This window comes from Helianthus annuus, chromosome 8 (assembly GCF_002127325.2).
Source record: "Helianthus annuus cultivar XRQ/B chromosome 8, HanXRQr2.0-SUNRISE, whole genome shotgun sequence".
Taxonomy (NCBI): domain Eukaryota; kingdom Viridiplantae; phylum Streptophyta; class Magnoliopsida; order Asterales; family Asteraceae; genus Helianthus; species Helianthus annuus.
Window position 1 is genome coordinate 56197873 of NC_035440.2, and position 18015 is coordinate 56215887.

The 18015-nt window shown below is 33.8% G+C and overlaps 1 protein-coding gene across 1 annotated transcript; it reads left to right on the top strand.

Moving 5' to 3' along the window:
• The first annotated feature begins 2581 nt into the window (after positions 1-2581).
• Positions 2582-11154, top strand: LOC110870024 (D-galacturonate reductase). The gene is made up of 5 exons (XM_035976002.1): positions 2582-2669; positions 3516-3912; positions 6784-7027; positions 10300-10479; positions 10843-11154. The coding sequence occupies exons 1-5, from the start codon at positions 2582-2584 to the stop codon at positions 11065-11067; spliced, it is 1134 nt and encodes a 377-aa protein (XP_035831895.1). The 3' UTR covers positions 11068-11154.
• Positions 11155-18015: the final 6861 nt, after the last annotated feature.

Below are 18015 nucleotides of genomic sequence, written 5' to 3' on the forward strand. Positions count from 1 at the left end.
TCGAGCACTTAGCGGGCGTTCGTTTATAGAAGTCTTAGCAAACAAACACTTCCGCTGTGCAATGAAGGTACCAGTCCAGTCACACCAGCTCTGATATTTCGGGGTGTTACAATCAGGACACTAGTAGTACCTGCAACTCATCTTCTTCCCTACTCATTTACTTTTGCCCCATTTTATTATCATGCAGAATATTGTAGAAAGAGAAAGAGTGATGAACAAACAATAGTTTTAGAGAGAGAAACCCGAAAACAGATAAACAATTTGAAATGGGAAGAGCGTTTGTGTATGTGATACTTGGTGGGGGAGTTGCTGCCGGTTATGCAGCTCTTGAATTCACCAAAAAAGGTGTTTCTAACGGTGAACTTTGCATCATCTCCGAAGAACCTGTAATTTTTCATCCTCGATTTCATCGAGTTCAATCGAATTTTGTATGTTGAAATTGGGTGTTGATGTTTGGTTTAGTTTCTTGCACATAAGGTGTTTGATGAATTGCCGCACTTGTTTTTATCATTAATTGTGACCCAAGAAAAAAGTATTGGTAATTTGGTTGTGGGTTTTAATGATTAGATCATGCGTAGTGGTTTGAGCAATAATGCCCCCACCCTTGGGCGTTTTCTGCCACGTGGCAGTCCAGTCAGCATGGGGGCATTATTGGGCGTTATTGCAAAAGTGACGTAGTGGGAATAATGCCCAATAACGCATCCTTCAATCATTAACCAATTATTATTTTTTAATTAAAAACTTAAAATACTTCATTAAATTAAAAAAAATACAATAATAGAAAGATAAAAATAATATCCGACTAAATTAAAAAAATACACTACCTATACATACACATCTAGTCTATAAAATAAAAAAAGCACGCAAACAAAACTCACCTACTTTTTTTCTTCTTGATATCTTCGCCTTGAGCATCCACCATTGTTGTCCCCTAGTCCTACTCACCGGAACCGGTTCGCAAAGCCGGAGAATCGCAAACCGATTCATCACTCAGATCCGTAGTACTGTTAATCTAAATCTCATTCTCAGGTACTTTGGCTCATTTTGTATAACAAACTGTTTTCAATTTGATTGAATTAGTAGTAGTTGGTTCTCTAGCCGTTAGCCCCCAAGTAGTCGTTGCCCTAGTTCCTCATTGGTCCACATTTGCCCCTTTCAGCGTTATTCAAAAAACGCCAAACACCATTTTTTCTTGAATTACGCCCCAAAACGCCGAGGGGGGGGGGGGGGCGGCACCCAGGCGTTTTCCGGCGTTTTTGGGCAATTTTTTTGATGGATCACGCCTGAGTACGGGTGGTCTTATAAAATAATTTTGCTATATTAATTGATGGATGGAGCAAAATTCAACTTGATTTTAGGCAGACTTAAGTTGAATAATAGCAGGTCTACTTGTGCATATAAAAAGTCTAAATTTTAATGAAACTTATGTATAGCGTGCACAGGGCCGTCCCTGAGAATCCCTAAGAATTTTTAGGCCTTGTGCGAGTTGAAAATATGGGCCCCTACATATAAACTTATTTGTATAAAATCAGTAATAAGACGATAGTTGTAATAACTATAAACAAAAAAAAAATGTAGCAAAATGATCTATGTTAAATAGTTAAACGATTATGTTTTCCATTTGTGTTCAACTAATGAATAAGTTGCCATGGTCTAACGACAATTTGCATATCTCAAAGTCCACGATTAGCAACCAAAATTTTAATATGCGCATCATATGTTTCAATCAAAATATAGGATTCAACTATTATCTAATATATGGTATAAAGATGAGCACAATTAGCTTTAGAATGGTTTATCAGTTGTCACAATTATCCATCTTCATAGAGTAAATACACATATCAAATTAGCATCAATCAAAACAATAAATCCAAGTTTTATGTTACAAATAAGTTAATATACCTAAAATTGGTTTCAACACTCTGCACACAAGCAAAAATTAACAAACACTTAAATATTTCCAGCAAAAAGAAGTATAACATGTATAAACATATTCAAATTAGTTTTATAACATGAACTTGTCACAAATAAAATAAATAGAGCTTATAAACTATATATTGAGTTCTACTTCGTTAGTAAATGGTTAGATGAGAAATGAACAACTAAAAAAACTTACAATTCAAAAAAGAAAACATGTAAACTCTTTTTTTATGTACATGGTTAAATGAGAAAAAAAAGACTTACACATTTAAACAAGAAAATATGTAAAATTTATTATGTAAATGGGTAAATGAGAAACTAAAGACTAAAAAAATAAGCTTCCAAACAAAACATGGAGCAAGTGAAAGTGAAAGAAAAATAAAAATGTAAACACATTGGCAGTAGGATTCGAACTCGGAACAGCCTCATACATATAAAGGTGCTGCTTCCATTTAGCCAAATGGAGAATCCGTACCCATCTATTCTAAAATAGCTTTATATATAAAATAAAGAAATATCAATTTTGGACCCCTCAATGGTTTGGGCCCTGTGCAGTGGAACCTCCTGCACAGGCCCAAAGCCGGCTCTGAGCGTGCAATAGATGGTGGAGGTGGTTCAGTTCTGAAATCAGGGTGAAGGGGAGCTTCGAGGGTGGAGATAGATGGTGGAGGTGGAGATAGATGGTGGCGGTGGTGGAGGTGGTGATGGATGGTGGTTGTTACGGCAAGAGAGAGACAAAGAGAATGGAGGTAGAAGAATAAGTGGGGGTGTGGTGGGACCCATAAAAGATTATTGTTTTAATAAAAGCTTTAAATAAAATAAAAAAGAAATGACCATTTTGCTCCTAGGAAAAGAACAAAATACCAGGATTTAATTTGATAAATATGACCAGATTTCATTTTTGAACCAAAATAGCAATAAAAGTGAAACCACAAGTACCCAAATGCAAAAGATTTTAAATTTAGACTAAAGTTGCAAAATTTTACTCTATTATTAACATATGTTCAATAATATAGTACTTTATGCAAAAATTTACTCTATTATTAATATATGTTCAATAATATAGCACTTTATTAGGAGTGGTAGGTACATCTGACGTTGTTTTGGTGTTGATTTAGGCCATGTGTAGTCATAAAGCCCCCAAAGGGGCGTTATGCGCCATGTGGCATGCCACGTCACCCCGGGGCTTTATGGGGCTTGAGGCCGTAGTCATAAAGCCCTACCTCATCATAACCAAAGTGTAAAATGCAGGGACCAAAGTGTAAAATGCAGGGACCAAAGTGTTTTAATGCAGGGACCAAATTGTAAAATGCAGGGACCAAAGTGGAAAATGGAGAACAAATCCCCTTCTTCCTCGCTTCTTCCTCGCGCCGCGAATTTTTTCACGCCGGGCTTTTTTTTTTGATCATGGCGCTGGGGGGGCGGTGTGGGGGGCTCCATACCGGCGCTATGGCCTTCACCGCGCCCCATTACATACGACCTTATAAACGAAAAATGTAAACATGCTTACGCATGCAAGTCCGTCATTTACAATAATTTATTTTCTTAGTTTTTTCTATAAATACTGCATCTTACAAACTAGTTTTCTTAACAAAACTTATTTTGCAGTCACAAAAAGTTAATATTCTACAAGTTATATAACAGTAAAAAAAAGTTATATAACAGTAAAAAAGATGGTATCCCTTCCAGAGAGACGACTATCAACTCTTCTAATGGCAGGCGACCCATTCCGTTGATCGGATTGGGTACAGCAACCCGAACTGAAAGCGGTGATCAGGTGAAGGCTGCGGTTATAGAAGCCATTAAGGTTGGTTATCGCCACTTTGACACTGCGTCGCTCTATGGAACCGAGAAACCTCTTGGTGAAGCCATCAAGGAAGCTTTGAGACTTGGTCTCATAAAGTCGCGGGCCGAGCTTTTCATTACCACTAAACTGTGGTGTAACTCAACCGAAGGTCACCTTGTAGTACCGGCCCTCAACCAGAGTCTTCGGTATGACTACATATTCCTCTCCAAGATATTTTATTTATTTAAATTTATTGTGGCAGACAGGGCCTGTCTTAAGAATTCGTGTACCTTGTTCGAGCTCGAAAAAACATGCCCTTACGCTTTAACGAATTGGGTATGGGGCTCACTAAAGGTCTAAACCTAATGCCAATTGATTAGTAACTAATCTAAACCATAAGAATAGTTTTGTAAGTGAGCCTATGTTGGTGTTTGTATAAGTATACCATATTAAAAATATATTTTACATATACATATCGGGTTTTTTCATGAAATAAAGTGACTTTCGAAATATCAGTCCCTGGCCAGTGGTCCTCCCGCCCATCTCAGGGCCGACCATGGTGGCAGACAAATCGTTGGGAACTTGATAAGTATCATAGATACAATACATGATAAGGGTTGATAAAAAAGTTATAAGAGCGTAGTTTTATGTATTTTAACTAGTTTAGAACCCCGTCTATTACACAGATTGAATAAATGTAATTTTATATACTAAATAATAAAATAATATATCTTTAAAAAACATCGTGTATTACACGAGTTGAATAAGTGTAATTTCAGAACCTTAAATATTTACAGAACTCGCAGAACTCCTAATAAACAATCTTTTTATTTATATATTTTTATATTAGGATAACTTTATCATTTATTATATGTATTTTTATCATTACATACATCTTAAGAGTAATATTATCATTTTTTTTGTATGTAATTTTATGATTACATATATGTAAACTAGTATTTTTACATATATGTAATAAGTTATTACACACATATATATATAATTTGACTATTACACATATGTAAACTACTCTTAACAAGTATGTAACCATAATAATACATATAATAAATGATAAAAGTGCTCTAAATAGAAAAATATATTTATAAAATGATTGTTTATTAGGAGTTCTGAAAGTTCTGCAATTATTTAGAGTCCTGAAATGAACCCAACCCATTATATATATTAATTAAATAATAAATAAGTTATTCTTTAAGAGCCCCCATGTATTGTAATTGTTGAATAAATGTAATTTTATATACCAAATAATAAAAAAGTTATATCTTTAAAAACCCCACGGGTTGAATAAATGTAATTTTGTATATTAAATAATAAAAAGTTAAATCTTTAAAAAATCTCATTAATAGAAAGTTATATACAATTTATTAGTTAAGTAATAAAATTGATATAATATTTTTTTAATTGATGAAAATAAAAATAAATAATATATTGCTAAAAAGTTTGGTTTTCGTGATAAATAATTTGGTTTATTTATTAAAATATCTTAAATAATAATTTAAATTTAAGAATAATATTTTATTAGAAAAATATAAGGATTATATTCAACTTTCAAAATAGAGAAACCAAAATTTTAAAATTCGTTGGTGATTAATGACGGATTTTTAATGATGGCCTACATAACAAAAAATAAAAGAAAAATTTATGATGAAATCACATTGGCTGTTCGTAACTATGGATGAGTTTTAATTATTAGATTTAAGATTCCCGAAAATGCTAGATACTGACGAAGCAAATAGGCATCCTCTTTAGGGGTTGAGTAGTCATCTAACCTCCAAAAATGCTAGATACCGACGAAGAAAATATGCATCCTCTTTAGGGTTCAAGTAATCATCTAACCTGGTAAAGAAAAAAAATAGATAAAGTCAAAGTGTAAGTATATGAACATTCTAGAAACCAAGTATTACGTATCCAATATCAAAACAAAAGTATATATGACACCATCAGCCCGTTCAATTTTCCAAATTATTTAAATATATACAAATAATTAGTGATATATTTAAATAAAATACATACTTTCTAGGCTATGATCCTTTATCTAAAAAGAATAAAGAGGTAAGTAAATAACTAATTGATGTAAGCACGGGCAGCAAACATTGGATTAAATAGTAAACCAAAACTATTTGAATATGATGTGGTGATATAGATTTAGTTAGAATTTTAAAATCTTAAAATTAGATAATTTAATAATATGATAAAAACTAATTTTATACACCAAATAATAATTATAAAAAGTTTTATTTTTAATAATTAAATTTATATTAAATTTAATTGTATAATTATCTTTTAATTAAATTAATTATTGATAATTAGGTAGAATAGATAGATGGAAAAACAAAAAAATAAATGGCTCCAATGAATGACATGTGACCAATGAATGGTTTCTTTTATTAGATAGATTAAGAAAAAAAAAAAAACAAAATCGCCTGTAATGGTACACATTTAAATATATTTAGCCAAACGCATCCCAATCTAACTTTCAAATCATTAAATATAATATTAATTAAAAATACATAAAAATAATGGGTCCATCCGTAAACAAAACTGACCTGATTTGCTAAATATGTCGTTAGTTCAACCGAAATTAACCCGAACCCTTTTTAGATAAACCCAAGCTTACAAATTTCATGTTAGTTACGTTTGTATCATTTCCACAACATGTTTTAGCTTTCACGTATTTGTGAAGGCTACAAACCATTACCTTAAACGTTTTGTGAACCTTGTATATATGTTTACAAACCTTCACAAACCGAAGGGCCTGTAACCGAGCAATATCAAGGTATATAGTAAAGATGTTCCTTTCTAAGTGACTAAGCGTTCAAGTCCCAAAGTGAGAACTGGTGTAGATATAAGAGTAGGATGAGTGTGTCAATTAGCCATTCTAAATAAAAACTCATCACAAAACCTTAATCTACACAAAAATAGTTATATAAACATATTATAAAGTATGACGGTGTTTATCCTCACATTTTTCATTATAATTTATGTCTGTAGTCATCACAAAACTTAAAAATGCACAAATTGAACTAGACATTGACATCTGAAAATATATGATTACACAGGGAATTAGGACTAGAGTATGTAGATCTGTATCTAATACACTGGCCACTGAAGCTAAACCAAGATGATGTCAAAAGCCCAATTACAAAAGAAAGCATAGCCGCTATCAATATCAAGGATGTTTGGGAAGGAATGGAGAAGTGTCAAAATCTTGGACTCACCAAATCTATTGGTGTAAGCAATTTCTATCCTCGAATAATCGAAGAAATCCTTTCCATTGCTAAAATCCCACCGGTTGTCAACCAGGTGATTATCACACTCTTTCCTCGAATCATGTAAGACCCTTAGTCCATTTTATACAATTATTAAATAATTTTCAATGATAATAGTGTATTTAAGATTAAATGTACACTTAAAAATGCGAGTTTGTTAAAACATTTTACTAAATAAAACATTCCAACATTTTGTAATTTAATTTGCCGTTTAAAACGTGACGACGAACTATTCGCGGAAGCTTGATTCTTGAGCGTGTTCGGTTCACCGCTGAGCTTGATCGACCTTCGGTACATTACATAATACCTACATTTCATAAAACATGAAATGAGTTAGTCATATGGTGTTTATAACGAGTTTATACAAGTTCTGAACACAATAATGATTAAAATAACAATTTTCGCCAGACCAGGACCCCGTCGCGTCGCGCGACGGCCCCTGGCCTCTGTCGTCGCGTGGCGCGACCACTTAGTTTTCCCAGAACCTTGTTGCTGAATGCTGCATATTTCCAGCCAAACTATAATTTACGGAAACGAGCATAACTTGCTCTTTTTTAATCCGATTTAAGTCACGTTTTTTCCTACGTGACCGTAATTTAATACTCCATCATATAGAGTTAACATCCAACATCCGGATTAACAAAATTTAAGACTTTTAAGCCTTCAGCTCAAAAGACAATTAGGAACTTTTGACCCGTTCATGTATTAATCAAACAAACATGTTTGTTTTATCCCAATCTCACATGAACCTTATAATTTCAATGTTGTCTATCATATTAGGTTCAATTCACGAGTTTATGTACATTCTTAAACCCTTTTTACTTAAATGCTTATTTTGACCCGTTAAGGGTATTTAAGCACTTTTCCGCATAATTCATGCTCGTTTATTTCTAGCATCTTATTTCCACATTTATTTATCAAGTGATCTTCCACCACAACTATAATTGGGGTGGAATTAACGTGGAAATCATTATATTCCGCGTTTTACCCCTCGGATCGTTATTTTACGACAAAGACTCTTATAGAGTCAAATGACCCAAAACTTACATTTTTCGCTTTTTATACTTATTCTAAGTATTTATTTAAGCATACTACTCGTTTCCAAACAACCTTTAAGGGTCGTTTGCTCGATTTAGCTTATAAGGGCGTTTTGGTCCATTTTAGCCGTTCATTTACGATGAAGGGCTTTTGGAAAGCATGCTTGACCCAAAATCCCTCTTTTTAACTATGATCTTATATTAAAGGTCATTAGGTTTTCAAAACACCGTGACCATCATTTAAATCATTCGGTTTACTTATTTAAAGTAACCGAATATCTATTAACTTTATTTAACTCTGAATGAACCTCTAGTTCAAATTGAGTAGTTAACCTATTATACATACCTGGCTCGGATCAATATATTGACCCGTTTTAAACACGTTGCTTTAATAATCGCTACTTACTAGCGATGCAAGTTATCTTTCACCTATTAATTCCTGTGAACATAAAACTCAACAATATTCATTAGTCGATATTTTCAAATGGTGATATCTTCACATTTGACCCGTTTGGTCTAAGTGACCATTTATCGTTGCGAGATGATATTTATTACCATCTCATCTTCATGACTCCTTCCCGTTTACACCGTATAGTCATTTTACTTATAACAAAATTCTTACTCTTTTGACCCATTATGACTTACGCCATAAGATGTCTTTCAACAACTAACGGTTGTTATCAACGAGTGACCGATTTACCGTTTTACCCTTTTTATTTATGTTGGTTTACCCTATCTTGTAACCATTCTAAAATCATATCTATTAGTCACTTCATAACTAAATAATCGTGATGGTCCTTTTAACCATTTAACATTGTTTATCATCATTGTCTTTGTTCCAAACCGCACATGTCGTGTTGGAACATTATGATTTAAACATGACTTTCTATTATTCATAACCTATAACACAAATAGGTATTCAATAAAAATGTAAGCTTTACTTACCTCGCATCCAGATTATGCTTTTCTTTCATTCCTGATTCATTTGACCCGCTTCATTCCCAAGCGTCCACCTAGCTTGTTAAGCGTCAAACTATCATTGAAGTTTGTAAGATGGTTAGATTAGTCATAATCATTCACGACTATTCCATCCTACGATCTTTATGTCGAATTTATCATTCGTTCATATCGTTGGTCAGTTTGACTTTTAAAAGTTAACTGCCTATTGACATAATTAACTACACGACGTAGCTCAACTACTCGTTTAATAACTTAGCCAATTATCTGGTAAGCATCATACATATGTTACCGTTTTAATCACTTAATTACCAAGTTCTTGTAACTATAAGTTACCGACTTAATGCTTGATGATATTAAACATCATTAACATGAACATATCATCATTTCTTATCATATCATACTAAACCCATATCCTAGTAAGTATGATTATATACTCAAACACACAATTTATTCAAGTATTTCCTGATTCTTATCAGATATGATGATTCTAATCATAATTATATCATCAATTCATCATATGACTAATACCCACTTATCCTAGTGTGGTAAATCATCAAATCATTTAAAATTATATCATCATATGTATAATTTTCACCTAGGGTTTGGTTCCTAAGCATGTATACATCACTAATTCAATAATAGTTTCAATAATTCATTCATAATTCGCGATTATGATGATTATCCAAATTTCACAACTTCACAAATCATCAAAATTTGACATACTTTATGATCCCCTAGCTTCGGCGATCAATAATTCACGTTCAATTGTGAATTCAAGCTTCGTTTGAGCTCTCAATTTGATGATTTAGTGTGAACTAGGGTTTTGAACTCCTGGGGAGTTCTTCTGGTCGAATACATAACACACACATGAAGTGTGTGTTTTGTCTTAAATTCTTTTTATAATTAAACTCTCAAGTTTATCCAAATCTGGCCCCTTATGTTTGGTTAGTTATTTAAGTAGGGCACAACCTACTTTTTTCTAACAACATTCCCACTTATTAACTAGGTTTAACATTCCTAGTCAACTTAGTGGGTTTGGAGAATTTATGATTCAGTTTATTTTAAGTCTCGTTAACTCGGGCCTTTTATAAACTTTGTTTCTCAAAAGCTTTCTTTTTCCTTTTTTTAATTAAATATTAGGTTTAATTATATAAATCCTAATATTTTTCCGGGTAAATTTTACCACTAACGGTACTTTACCTGTCTTTTAATATTAACGTGGTTTGATTACCAAACTTGTTTTTGGGGTGTTACAAGTCATAATCATTTCTAAAGTTATCTAGACACTGATTTCCGTTTGGTTTTGAAGGTTGAGATGAACCCGCTTTGGCAACAAAAGAAACTTATCGACTTCTGCAAAAAGAAGGATATCCTTGTTACGGGTTATTCCCCTTTAGGTGCATATAATATTGTGTGGGGACACAACCGCGTCATGGAATGTGATGTTCTTCAAGACATTGCCATGTCCCGAGGGAAGACTGTTGCTCAGGTACCCTTCTTACTAATTTAAGATACAAAATTGACAAGTCAGGTCAGGTAAGGGTGTCAAATGAGTCGTTCTAAATATTAGAAAGAATGTATTATTAGGGGCTATATAGTTATATCATTACCCATGTATTCATTGTTTTTCGCTCCTATCGAGTGTTTGATTTCCTTCCGCTTTGACTGCTGGGAGTATTAGAGAGAATATATTGTTAGAGTTTATTATTATATTATTGTCGTGGTCAGAAGATATGGTCTGATTAAGTACCAGTAACAATGTGGTTCAGGTCCAACAAGTTTTTGACCAAAATGGGCTTGGGGTTATTACTACATAACTTTATGTAAGTGATCTTATATGGTTAATATCCAGGTTTCTCTACGATGGATGTATGAGCAAGGTGTAAGCTTTGTAGTAAAAAGTTTCAACATCGAGTGGATGAAGCAAAACTTAGACATATTTGACTGGTCACTGACCGAAGAAGAGGTGATTAAAATAAGTTGCATTCCTCAACAGAAACATCTTTATTTAAGTGGTACGATGCTGAAGGAGCCTCACGATGTACTTTCCGAGATTGATGCAGGTCTTTCGTACTAATAAGTTGTTTTGTCTTTCGTACTAATAAGTTGTTTCGTCATATGTTATCTACTTAGAACTTAATAAGAGATCACCAGTTTGGTTTTATTGTCTCGTCTCATATGGTTTTATTGCATAACGTTGAAATAAGAATTAGAAGTACTTCAGATTTATGGTTTTTTTCTTAAAAGTTTACTGATTCCTATAAATATATTATCTTGTATGTTGCAAAATGAAATATATTTTTTTTTTTTACTTCGTGTTTGGGATTAAACTTAAAACATCCCACTTATCAAGTAAACTAGCCGTACATTAACTCTGCAAAATGAAATATATGTACCTATACAAACTTTAAATGAATTTTTGTTTATATTTTCTCTATCTAAATATCAACGGCAAAACCTATCTTTTGTTGACTAGTAAACAAAATAGTTAGGGTGAACGGTGTGGTGCGGTAAACCGGTCAGTCAAGCGGTTTACCGATCGGTAATACCGCCGCCGACGGTGTTTACCGCTCGGTGTCATTCATTGATCGGTGAAGCTTTACCGATTAGGGAAGCATGCTTTTTTTCGACCGTTGTGCACTTCTAATGGCTTTACCGATGAGGGAAGCATGCTTTTTTCGACAGTTGTGCTCTTTTCGAGAAATTGTGTTCGACAAGGACTTGGAGACGTTTAACCGGCCTCACGACAATGTTCACCCTTCGATATTGGAAATCACACTCGCAAGAAAACGCGAGATCGCAAAAAAATATGATTGGCCTTGTAATTTTTAGTTTTTTAGTTGTTTCGTTGTTTTATTATTATTATTATTATTTTTTTTAAGTTAGATTTTAATGTAATTGTTTTTTTTTATTTATAAGTTTGATGTTTTATTTGTTTATCTTAACACACAATTTAAAAAAATAAAAATAATAGTTTACCTAAACCAAGATAGGTAAACCACCGCTAACGTTTTTGAGCAATAGGTAAACAAAATAGGTAAATATACGTGACATTGTTTGACTAGGTGAATGATGCAGTTTCGCGTGCAATCAAATGGCTCAAGATCACTTGATTAATCAAAGACGATAAAACGAACCAAAGGGTTCAAGAACAAAGTTCTTATCATTAAAAATCAATCAAAAACTCCTCAAAACATAAACCCTAGATCCTAATTTATAATGAATAAAAAAGAGATAAACTAGGAAATTGAAATCCCCATAAAATAGGCAACAAAATAAAAAGACTAAAATTCAAATAATAAAATATTAAAATTATTTGTGCTTGCATCCGGATGCTCTGCATCATACTCCCCATCTTCGAAAAAACTCGTCCTCGAGTTTTATCTTCGAATCAAAGCCACCTGGATCAAAAGGAAAATCGACCCGCTTACACATTTCAACTTCTCCTAGAGCCTTGTGAAATGTCTTACACATCATTTGCATAATCTTGTTGTGCCAATATAGAATACCTTCTAGGCTTGGTTTAATGTAAGGCCCACCTCCATTGTTCTTTTTTTCATCAGCAAGAATTGAATTAAAATGACCAATAAGATCATGGTCTCTGTTATTAATTCTTAAAGATGGATCCACCGACCCATTATCATTATTCACATTTGTATTTAAGCCACATGTTCCAATATGGAATTTTGCATTTAAAATTTTACTTCCTTCCATTTGAACATCCACAATACTAGGAGATATCATAAGGTAGTTCGTAATATTCAAACCTTTAACAATTATCGGCGGCATTAATGGAGTTTTCAAGCCAACACCACTAGCTTCCTGGTCACCGGTAGCCACTGACGAAACCTCCGCATACTCGTTACCGTTACCATTTGTTTCTTTTATGGACTTTTCCTTGAGAATAGTAATCCCGCTATGAACCTCCAACACAAACGAACATTCTTCTTCGTCGGGTTCAATCCCGTCTTCATCGAATCTGGGTTTGTCTTCCCACAAACTCTCTTGATAGATTGGTTCGTATACCCGGGGTGGGTAACGGCCGAACGGATTCTCCTCCTCCTCGTTCACATCGTCCCGGACGATGGATCGCGATTCGGTTTCCATAACGCGCCTCTCCCGTTGTAACTCAAGATCTCGGACTCGTTGACAGAGCCGTTTGATCTCTTCAAGATCCCGAACTCGTTGACGAAGCCGTTTGATCTCTTCAAGATCTTGGACTCGTTGTCGGAGTCTTTTGATCTTAATAATATCACGTGGATCACGGTTTCTGATCTCGTTGCCTCGGCAGGCGGATCTACGATCACAGTTTAATCGATCTCCACAAGCACGTGAATCACCAATGCTCTTGTCGATGCCTCTGTCGGCGACTCTTCGAACAAGAAAACACTCGCCTTCACGTAGAGCCATTTGAAAACCAAAGCTCTGATACCACCTGATGCAGTTTCGCGTGCAATCAAATGGCTCAAGATCACTTGATTAATCAAAGACGATAAAACGAACCAAAGGGTTCAAGAACAAAGTTCTTATCATTAAAAATCAATCAAAAACTCCTCAAAACATAAACCCTAGATCCTAATTTATAATGAATAAAAAAGAGATAAACTAGGAAATTGAAATCCCCATAAAGTAGGCAACAAAATAAAAAGACTAAAATTCAAATAATAAAATATTAAAATTATTTCTGCTTGCATCCGGATGTTCTGCATCAGTGAATAAGGAGTTTACCTATTCCAAATAGGTAACCACTTCCTTCACCCTTAGGGCATGTTTGGCTAAGCTTTTTGAAAACAACTTATTAACTTATTGGCTTTTTAGAAAAGTCAATATGGAGTGACTTTTTAGAAAAGTCACTTTTCCGCTCACATACAACCTGGTTGCCAAACATCATTTTGGAGCTTATGACTTTTCAAAAAGCCAATAAGTCAATAAGTTGTTTCAAAAAGCTTAACCAAACATGCCCTTACATGGTTTTTGAAAAATGGAAAGATATGTAATGATGACCAACTTTCTTCGTAACTATAGACTTTTTTTTTAAATATTATTTTATTATTATAACTTTTTTCACAAATAATTAAACCAGCAAAACTCGATTATTATTTAGGACAAAGCGTGCAAGATTTTGAAACAATAAATATAAAACTCGTCAATTTTAAAGATAAAGGACACCGTCTGAAACTGAGCATATAAATAAAGGACAAAACTTGCAATTCACTCTATTTTAAACTAGTCTTTAAACCCCGCGTTGCGGGGTCATAAAACGTGATGAGTAGTAAGCAAAGCAAATGACGATCAAAATTGAAAAAAAATCTTAAAGCAAAACGTGAATTCATAGCGCCATATGGCATGAAACGAATGTAAAAACAAATACAAACTTATACCACGACCTAGTGTAAAACGTAGACAAACTCAACTCTACACCGTAAGTCATATATATAGTTTAAAAGAGATAAATACCACTAATTTAATTAATTAATATGATCTTTTAAAAATTCAAAAAGTCATCACCCACCATCTCCTTCCTCTAAAAGAAATAGCACCAATAAAAAAGCACACAACACCACCCATTAAGATGATCTTTTAAAAAAAAATTAAAAGTCATCACCCACCATCTCCTTCCTCTAAAAGTAATAGCACGCAACATTAGTAAAAACACACACATCACCACCCAAATGGAAAGCTATGGACAGGGCGGCCCGTTAGTGTAATTGGGCTAGGCGACGGCCTAGGACCTCCGAAAAAATAGGGCCTCCAAAATTAAAAAAATAAATAAATCTATATTTATAAAAAAATATTATATTTACGATGATATTTGTTAACATTAATACAAGTGTAGTCTGCTGGTAAGAAAAAAAGATTTGGTTTTCGTAAAGGGCTGGGTTCGTATCCCACCTACTACCCATTTCAAAATTATTAATCACCTCACTCACTCTTTTAATAAAGGGTTATAAATGCATCTTTTTTAATCACATCTCTTAATTTAATAAGCTAAAATATTTTGTCCACACAATCTTTAACATGATATGTCCATGTAAAATTTTATTTAAAAAAATCGTTTTTAGCTAATAACAATAGTATACTTAAAGTAAAAGCATGTTTTAATTCCTTTCACACATAATGTAAGTTGTTATTTGTTAGGTTAAACTCTTTTGACCAACTTAGATTTGATTTATGTATTAGATCCCAATATTATATGATTAGGGAAATCATCTAGTTTATATAGTGGTTAAGTGCTTTATAAGTTTCTTCCTAATATATTTAATATCAGATACAAACCGAAATTACAAGCCTAAAAAATTAAAAAAGGCCTCCAATTTTTAATGTGCTTTGGGCCCCCAAAATTCTAGGACCGGCCCTGGCTAGGGAATGGTAGTTTTGTAATTAAATTAAAAAAATGAGGGTAGTATATATATTGTAGCTAAGAAGCTACTGAAATTGTTATATACTAGATGTAACACCCGCCGTGTTGCGGTCGGGTTGACATTCACATATTATAGAATCATTTGATTTGTTACAGCATTGCCGCTCGCTAGATCATCCAGAAGAGAAACCCATAAATATAAACATCGAGTCCAAGCGTTGTATGAATATGAATAGATACAAATTGCATTTACAAAAGGTGGTAATATACTGATGACATTTTCCCAATTAACAACAACCTAGCCCTTCTACAACTTTCCCTAAAAACACCAACGAAATGAGCATATAATTAGGGGTTTTGTTTACTCGTTTTTGGTCGGATTTTAGTCGAAAAATCACCTGATTTTGCGCCTGAAAGGTGGGCTTTCAAGTCTTGTGCGTTGGTTGGGATGCGACGCTAAGCCTAGGTGCGCGCCTTGTGTGCTTTCACATTGCATTTTCATTGTTGGACCTGGTGCCAACTACCAAGGTTATACATATAATAAAAGATAATCCAACTAATTTGAAATGCTAGAGAATACCATGTATTTTTCAAAAAACTCACATTTCTATATATGCATATATGATCATGTATGAGTGTTGACTTATAACGTGATTTATGCTAATCTAGTTGTATAAGTCAGCATCATAAAATCCATAAGCAGAAGCAGCAAACGGGTCAAAACTAGCAGCACTAGCTGCTGCCTCGGATTCAGGGATGCGAAACGCAGACCCAAATCCTCTGGACGACCTGTTTTTTTTTCTGATGGCGGAGTCTCATCATCATCAATGTCCATTTGTACATCCAATGTCACACCCCAACCAATGGCGGAATCATCGGAATGGGACTTGTTCAAGATTGCAAGAGACTTCATAACACTAATTGTGACAATATTTAATTCAACCGTTTTCATTTCATAGATAAATTGTCAAAACATTACAAGAAATTCAAATAACAACATTGTTCAACATAATGTAATAAAATTGATACAACACTTTAAACCTAAACGTCTAAATGAGTATCTAGGCATCTTTGCTAATCCATTTTCATAGCATGATCAATCCTCAACCTGTAACATGTTTAAAATAAAGTTCAATGCAAAAGCAAAGGTGAGTATACAAGTATAAGAATAGGTATAAGTATAAAAGTTTAAAACGAATCCACATGGCAACTTAGTTTATACAAAATCAACCTAACATGGCATGCAATATTTCTAGCCAATCCTCTGTTTACGCAAGAAAGTTTAGTTAATTCGACATGACCACAAGTTTAAGGGGGGCGGTGCGTTACTCCTATAGCGTTATACATGTCGAATGGAGGCTCGTGAAAGCTAATGACTAAAACATATCACATAAGTATGGTCCACGTAAGCATCAAGTATCATAACATTGTATTCATGTATAAGGATTGTTTTCGTGCACTGCATAAAGAATAAGTTTAAGTGTAGTTTAATAGTTAAACATATTACACCCCAAAAAGTGGTAAACATAAAAAGGGGGTTGCGAGTATACTCACAAAATTTGCATATGCTTTTCGATTATCCAATGTGACGAAGTTGATGAGGTTAGAAGGTTGAATATGTTCGTTTAGGGATTTAGGAAGTTAAAACACAAGAATATATGTATTCGAAAGTAATCATATTTTAACACCAAGTATTTGTCCTTGACACTATGAAACCTCAAGGGTTAATGTTTTCATGAGTAATATACTCATTAGAACCGTAACAAGTCTTATGCCTTAGATGATGTTATTCTAATATCTTGACTAATGAACACAAGTCCACCATCAAGAGTTCGAATAGTATATATGTATAAGTATTATATGGATTATTTAGTCCATTAGTCAAGCATGAGGTAGAAGATAAATCTTCATTTAGGTACCTCTATTGTGTCATAGAATTCATGTAGGAGGTAGGAAGAACAAGCTTCCATTTAGGAACCTCTTATGATTCACCACTACACTTGATGTAAAAAAACATACAAGGAGGGTCATGAACTAATATCAATACAAGAATAAGAAACAACTACACTATGAGAAATCATCAAGGGATGTGGGGATTTTATGGTGGACAACCCAAGTTAGTCCACAATCACACCTTTATCAAGCTTGAAGCTTGAACACCACTTGTGGGTTAAAAACCCTAAACAAAACAGAAAGTATATGAGGATTAACCTCTTTTTGTATGTCTCAGCCCCGTTTTTAAGCTTAACTAACCATAGAAGTGGTTATAAGCATAAGGACGTGGGTTTGAGTGACTTAAACTCAAGTTTGCACAAGTATAAACAAGGTTTGATTCTAAACAAAACGAACAGTGAACTTTGGAGCCTATTTGCCAGAGTTCCAGGGACTTATTCTGTGTGAAATACCCATGGAATCGAAGCTAAGGTCAAGCCAAGCGTTCTGGAAAAAGAATGAGCTAAAATGAGAAATGAAGAAGTTATGCTTGTTTTGGTGAAGCTTGAAGAATCTACTCGAACACTGAATTGCAGCTATGTTTTAGGTGATTTGAGAGAGATTTAGATGAGTTTGTAAAGTGTTTAGAGCTTGGATTAGTGTGGTATTTATAGGAGAAGAGTTAGGTTAGGTTGGTGAGTGTTTTAATGGTGATTAGAGGTGATTGGAGGA

Coding starts and splice junctions, on each gene's coding strand:
- LOC110870024 (XM_035976002.1), top strand. CDS start 2,582: ATGGTGGAGGTGGAGATAGATGGTGGCGGTGGTGGAGGTGGTGATGGA. Junction 2,670..3,515: donor GAGAGACAAAGAGAATGGAG/GTAGAAGAATAA, acceptor TTTCTTAACAAA/ACTTATTTTGCAGTCACAAA. Junction 3,913..6,783: donor GCCCTCAACCAGAGTCTTCG/GTATGACTACAT, acceptor ATGATTACACAG/GGAATTAGGACTAGAGTATG.